General features: G+C 40.8%; 1 protein-coding gene across 1 annotated transcript in view; it reads right to left on the bottom strand.

Annotated features, from left to right (window-relative positions):
• Window positions 1-6,659, bottom strand: part of dpt (dermatopontin) — a 7,711-nt gene extending 1,052 nt beyond the window's left edge. Inside the window, exons 1-2 of the mRNA XM_037674998.1 lie at window positions 6,385-6,659; window positions 1,326-1,451 (exon numbers count right to left, since the gene is read on the bottom strand). Coding sequence (XP_037530926.1) covers window positions 1,326-1,451; window positions 6,385-6,659 — 401 coding nt within the window. The remainder of the gene's footprint in view (window positions 1-1,325; window positions 1,452-6,384) is intronic.
• Window positions 6,660-7,348: the final 689 nt, after the last annotated feature.

Here is a 7,348-nt window from a genome sequence, read left to right as displayed (position 1 = left end):
ATACATATATACAGTATATATATTTGGATTTGGAATCTGCAGTGAGGGACCCTGAGCAGGTCCCAGATCAGTAGGGTCTGACACATCCTTGGCCCTGGATACAAGTGGTGATTTGGTGCAAACATACGTTGAATCTTTTCCTGCAGTAAATCGGTCTGCAGCTGTTGGGTCAGCCCTTGAGATCTCTCAGATCAGCACTGAGTCAAAGTAGATGTCTGAGCCAGTCCCACACGTATTTGATTGGGAAAGACTAAGGACTTGGCTGGCCACATTATGCCCTCCACATGATGTGTCAGTTCATAAACCAGGAGGTTTATGAATACCATACCATGCCATGTGTGGACGGATGTTGTATCAGTTGAATCATTACCAGACATCATATCCTTTGGCTCCCTAAACCACGTTGGAGCTGGTGTGTTTCTCCAGTTATAGCACCACTCCAAAGGCAGCCGTCTATGTTCTGGTATCAATGGCAACCTACACACCAGACAGTAAACCATAAGTCCAACTGCTGGCAGCCATCAAGACACAATGCAGGAGAACATAAGACGTTGTAAACCTGTGTCTGAAAGGCAGCCATAGATATCATGAGGTCCTATAATGCTTTGCACACAATGCAATTTATTTTTATTTTTTTGCCGTGGTCTGTCTTGGGTGACCAGAACCTGCCTGATGTTTGTGTCAGTGCCCTTGTGTACTCATTGGTTCCAGCATGTGTACATGTACACCAGGCACTTATGCAAATACTTTGTATCATCTACTGTAGCAAAGTAAACAAACACCTAGCCTCATGCAGATCCACAATGTGATCTCTATTAGACTATATCAAGTGCTGGTAATGTTATGACTGGGTATCTTCTGTCTTTGCTGACCTTCACTTACTGCTTTGAGTGATGGTCGGATGTTCCAGCAACTGCTTACACACTCACCTCACCATGTTGCTACCACTTATGCCCTCTGGAACCTGTTCTGGACAAACCAACTCCTTACAAATCAAATTGCCTACATCAATCACTACTCCTCATGTGCACCTAACCACATAATAATTTAAATATTTATTCTGGGTTTTGAACTGTATTTTGTCAGTAAAACCACATAAACAACTCCACTGTGCCATATTGTATACAGGTAAAATGTACAATAATTAAAAAATGGTACTGTAAAACAACAGAAACCCCTTACAGTATATTATATAAATAAGAATATGTCATGTTTCTCCAGTCTATGTGCTGTAGATTTATGGTTGATCTGCATTTTCATCATGTAACTTCAATAGAAACTGACAGACAGTTCCTAACTATGCCTGTAGCGTGGTGAGGACATACATGCAGGAATATGGGCAGCGGCGTTTGTAGTAGCAGCAGTAGAACTGCCATTCCCGGTCCAGAACAGATTCAAAGTATTTGCTTTGAACTCCTGCCACCAAGCCATTGCGGGTGCATGTAGATGTCCTGCAAAGATAAAGTCATAATTTACACACGATTAAATGGAATTTAATCATTTATTTTCATTCAAACTTGAAATTGTGTGAAGAAATTTTCTGGATAAAAAAGTAACTCTGTATCTCCACCACTTACTGGTGTAAAAAGTCTACAACTTTTATTCCTGATAAAATAACAAGTGTTGTAATGTATTAAACCTTGATTTATTATTTCTAAACATTTTCCACATTTTTGTCATGTACATTTTTAAAAACCTATTGGGATGGGGGAAAAAAGATGCAATTACTTTGTTGATTAAACAAACTGTGGGGTTCTGGTGAGGTTAGACCCAAGTGCAGGCAGACATGGAGAGCAAGAAGTTAAATAACAATGAATTTATTAGGGAGGAGAGAGTGGTGATCAGAGCAGACCTGAATGGACATGTTGGTGAAGGAAACTGAGGGGATGAGGAAGTGATGGGTAGGTCTGGTGTCAAGGAAAGAAGCCAGGAAGGACAGATGGTGGTGGATTTTGACAAGAGAATGGCTGTAGTCAACACTTATTTCCAAAAGAGGGATGAACATAGAATGACCTATAAGAGTGGAAGAAGGAGTACGCAGGTCGACTACATTCTGTGTAGAAGAGGAAACCTGAGGGAGATTGGAGACTGTAAGGTTGTGGCAGGGGAGAGTGTGGCCGGAGAGCATCGGATGGTTGTGTGTAGAATGACTGTTGCTGTGAAGAAGAGAAAAAGAGTAAGTTAAGTAGAAAAATACCAAATGGTGGAAGTTGAGGAAGGAAGAATGTTATGAGGTCAGACAGGAGCTGGTGAAGGCTCTGAGGGGTAAGAAAGAGCTTCCAGATGACTGGGCTACTACAGCAACAGTAATTAGAGACAGGTAGGAAAGTACTTGGTGTGTCATCTGGACAGAGAAAAAAAAGTCAGTGAAACCTTTTTGTGGAATAGTTAATTGCAGGAATTTATCCAGAAGGGTTTAGACGAGAAGAAGTTGAACTATAAAAGAACTGAAGAAAATAGATAGAAATTTGAGGAGATGAAACGTAGGGTAAAGAGAGAGTGTTAGCAAAAGCAAAGTAGAAGGCTTTGGTCCTTCTTGTAACAAGAAGGAAGGAGAGAAGGACTTTTATCAACTTGTATCCCAAATGGCAAGACGAAGGGATCAGGCTGGAAAGGGTGTGTGGCAGGTTGTTATAGAAATAGTAATGTTTTAACAAGCGAGAAGAGTGTGATGGTACGATTGAAGAATAATTTTCAGGAGCTAAGGAATGAAAATAATAAAATGGAAAGAAGAGTATAGGTCATAGAAACTGTTGACCAGGAAAAGGGAAAGATAGTGAGAGTCAAGTTCGGAAGGCTTTGAGTGGGATGAAGAATGAGAAGGTAGTTGGACCCTGGGCCCATGAGCAAGGCCCTTAACCCCCACCATGTGCTCCGTAAAAAAAAAATAACAGGTCTCTCTTGAAAATGAGTTCTCCTGGCTCATTGAGACTAACCTGGATAAATAAAGGCTAAATGAAAAAAAAGTTGGATCTAATGGCGTACGAGTAGATGTATGAAAATGTCTTGAGAGAGATGCCAGTGAGATTTTTAACTCAATTATTCATTACCTGAGGAATGGTGAAATGGCTAAATGCCAGCTACCAGTCGACAAAATCATAGCTCCTGTTCTGCATAGGCCTGAATATCTTCAGCCAGATCATTACAAAGAGTAGCTATGGGTACCATTTCCAAAGTGGAACACTCATCAGTCACCTCCTCTACATGGAAAACATCAAGCTGTATGCCCAAAATGAGTGAGACATCAACTCACTGATCCACCTCAACAGGATATAGAGCAAGTACGTTGGAATGTCATTTGAATTGGATAAACACAATTAAATGGTATACAAGAGAGGCAAGGTGATCACAACTGAAGGGGATGAACTACCTGAAGGCAACACTGTAGATGCCCAGGACAGCTACAAATTTTGAAGAGGAAATATACAAACCTTAAAATCCCACAAGCAAATGGCAATCATGATGAGGCCGCAAGAAAGTCAGCCACAACCAAGTACCTACAGAGAGTAAAGCAGGTCCTGAAGAGCCGGCTGAATGGCAAGAACAAAGTCAGAGCCATCAACACATATGCAGTGCCAGTTATCAGATACTCATATGATATAATAGCCTGACCAAAGGAGGAGACATCAGTCATCAGAGCCACAGACATCAAGACTCAAAAGCTCCTCACAATGCATGGAGGGTTTCACCCCAAGTCCAGCACTCTGAGACTATACACTAGAGAAAGGAGGGAGTCAGAGGACTAGTGAGTGTCCAAGACCCTATACAGAATGAAACAACTAAGACCCTGGAGTACATCAGAATGAAAGCTCCCAATGACGAACCGATGAGTGAATGTTTCAGGCAGCAACAGCAGAAACCTAATGTGAAAGAAGTGAAAGAAGAGGAGCCATCATGGAAAGAAAGGCCCTTGCATGACATGTATCACCAGCAGATTGAGGAAGTGGCTGATATTGATAAATGCTGCCAGAAGAAAGGTCTGGACTGAAGTACAGCACAGAGGCACTAATCAGGGCAGCACAAGAACAGAACCTCAGAACAAGAGCAATAGAGACCAATGTCTATCATACCAGACAACACCCAAGATGCAGGCTGTGCAAAGATGCCCTTTAGACAATCCAACATATAACAGCAGGGTGTAAGATCCAGGCAGGGAAAACATACTTGGAACGCCATAACCAAGTGGCTGGAATAATATACAGAAACATCTGTGCCAAGTATGGACTGGAGGACCCACAGTCAAAATGGGAGACACCATCAAGAGTGGTGGAGAATGGAAAGGTTAAGATAATTTTGGCCTTCCAGATCCAGACGGACAAATATGTCACGCCTAACCAACCATTATGGTGGTTGACAAGCAAGAGAAAAAGTCAGTGGTGATAGACGTAGCAACCTTAAGTGACCACAACATTAGGAAAAAGGAGCATGAGAAGCTCAAGAAACACCAAGAGCTGAAAGAGGAAATACAGAAGTTATGGAGAGTCAGTCAGTAGTAGTATATACTGTATATCTTTCTGCTAGAAAGCTGAAGGTGAATAAAAATTTTATTACTGTGCATATACGCAGATCAGTAAAAGAATGACTTCACCAGAAGAAAATTTAAGTTTTGAAATGGCAAAACCAGAGTCCAGAATGAAATTTAGATGTGGACTTTTGATAGATTTCTTCCAAGAACTGACACCTGTAATTTAACCAGAAAGTGCTTCTGCAAAGTAGTAGTTTAACCAGCTTATTTCATTTTTATGTTTGTAAAAAATTTCTTTGTAACTGATTTTTTTTCAGTTGTGTCCCACAGGATATTTATTACAAGAAAGAAAGAAACAAGTTTCAAATGATTACTGGTGATGCTTTTTACATCACAGAAATTTGGCATGGCATGTATGTAGACATTTTTTATCTACTGCAGCTGGTCAGTGATGTAGCTTACTTATGGCCAGTACAGTAGTTGGCACTTCAACACATTCAGGAATACCATGTCCAAACTGCAGGGAATGCCACATGAGTAGACATTTGTCCTGGCAACAGTTTTCAGTCAATATCTAGCTGGGTTTCCTGCAGGAGCAGTCTCCTACCCAGTTCAAGTCAAACTAACATCTATGGTAAAAATTATTTATTTAAGGATTTATTCATTTATGGAGGTAGTGTGGACAGAGGATGCAGAGGACAGAGTGAGTTGGAGGAGGATGACTCGCTGTGGAGACCCCTGAAGAAGGAAAAGCCGAAAGAAGAAGAAGATCTATGGTAAAAGGAGGTAGATGTTGCTGTGATAAAAACATCTACTGTGGGTTAAATGCAGTCAGTTTTAACTCAAAATGAATCTATATAAATAGCTCAAATATATGTTCTCTTCTCCAAACCACACACAGGCACATGAAGCAGACACATCAGGGTCAGCAGTGGGGCTGTTGTCACTCCCATGAGGTCTTTTTTCTAAAGGTTAGTTCAAAACCTTTTTTTAGATAAACCTTTCAGTGAAACTGATAGTTAGAGGTGTTTATGTGAGCTTGTGGCATTTGATATGGTGAAAATTGAAAGTCTTAGATATATGAAATTAAAGGCTGACACAAGATTTATTGAGTGATATTTACGTTCTGACTGACAGTATTGTGGATTGTGTTGCCCAGTCTGTATCGACTATCCAGTTTTTTTCAAGGGCATGTTACAGAAATTCAGGAAAAAAAATCTCACATTTGTGGCAAAGAATTTAAAGTGTAAGATCTCTGAAGAACTGCCTGTTGGATAAAACTTGTAATCCTTAGGGTGTAGTTTTGTTGCCAGGAACTCTCAGCTGAATTCATATATGACTGTTCTGGAGTGGAACGGTGATTCGTTCAGGCCCCAGAGGATCTGCTTGGTTTCTACCCCTCATAAAAACAGTGGACAGAATTCAGCTTGTTTTGACAGCGACACAAACAAAAGAACATATGATGAAGGTTTTAAGTTCAGTCTAGCTTCAGTTTAGCAAAGACTAATTAAAGTTTTAGATTGTCAGCTATTCATAAACCTGTTTCCCACTTTGACTGAAATCTATTTCAGTCTCTGTAATTTAAAATCAAGGTTAAAGTACATTAGTAAGGTCATCAAGGTTTGATTTATTCTCTAAACTAAACATCTGTGATCAGAACAGCCCCCTTCATGCAGCTGTTGCTCTGACGTCTTTTGAAATAAATACCCTGATAAGATGCTTGTAAAAATGATGCCCATTCACAAGTACTAACAGAAATGGTCAAAGTAAATTTGTCTAAACAGTCGAGTACAAGTTTCTTCTTTCAGAGCATATTCAGTATGTTCAAATCATTTACTTGATTTCACCCATGTAACTGAAGAAGTCAAAAAAGGTGTTAATAAGCCTAAAAGGGATTGACTCAAGAACAGAGTACCCACCACTCTAGACCAGCACGGTTGATGTCGTCCCACCAGCAGTCACTGGGCGACCCCAGTCCCTCAGGTGTGGGCTGGCACTCAAAGGACCACAGGCGGTCTGAGCCATCCGTCTCACTGAAGTAGCTCCTGATAGCAACAAGAACCTCACCGTGGGGACACTGGAAGTTGAAGCCCTGGCGGTAGCCGTTCACCCAGCCCATGTCATAGTGCTCGTACGGCTGAGCTGCTGCGGAGGCAAGCAAAGACAAGACCAGCACCACTAGAGCAGGATTCATGTTGAAGAGATCCATCCGTCTGCTGCACTCCCTCACAGCTGCCTCTGTTTAAACTCCTCCGAGCCTTTGGTTGTCCAGATGTTTGGAGGGATGTGTAATTTTCTGGTTGCAAGACAAATCCAAAAGTGGCCCTCAGCTGAGACTTTTTAAGGTCGACTCTGACACACGGCATTCACAAAGTCTTTGTGGAGATGAGGGATCTCCTTAAAAGACAATACTTCAGAGTTAATGTTATTCAGATATTTATGTGATGCTTTGTCTGACTGGAAAATGCACTGGTGTTAACCGTCTGAATGCTCGTGTAGCTCTCATTGTTAATGGGACACTTTAACAACATTCTTACTCATTTTTTCACATTTGATCAGAGATTTAATCTGACAGATCTTCAGCCACTAAATAATGGACATTTTCACTTAAAAATGAAGTGTTAAACCCCTCTAAAATAAATTATGTCCATATAATATTTTTTTTAAAACAGGTTCAGTGTAATTAAGTACAGTGCTCCTAACGGGATTTTTGAGAGAAAAAAATTAGCTTCTCATGCACATGAGAAACTCTGATGCTGGTACATGTAATAATACAGTCTGCCTTTTCTTAATGTTCTTAGGCCAGCAGGAATGGATTACAGGAGCGGCCATGTTGTATTTTTGGAACCAGAGTCTGTGCACTTGTGATGTAGGGCTTTAAGT

Source organism: Nematolebias whitei, chromosome 3 (genome assembly GCF_014905685.2).
Source record: "Nematolebias whitei isolate Nwh7 chromosome 3, NemWhi1, whole genome shotgun sequence".
NCBI classification, from domain to species: domain Eukaryota; kingdom Metazoa; phylum Chordata; class Actinopteri; order Cyprinodontiformes; family Rivulidae; genus Nematolebias; species Nematolebias whitei.
Note: the sequence above shows the minus strand (reverse complement) of the source record. Positions and strands in the feature narration are given on the sequence as shown.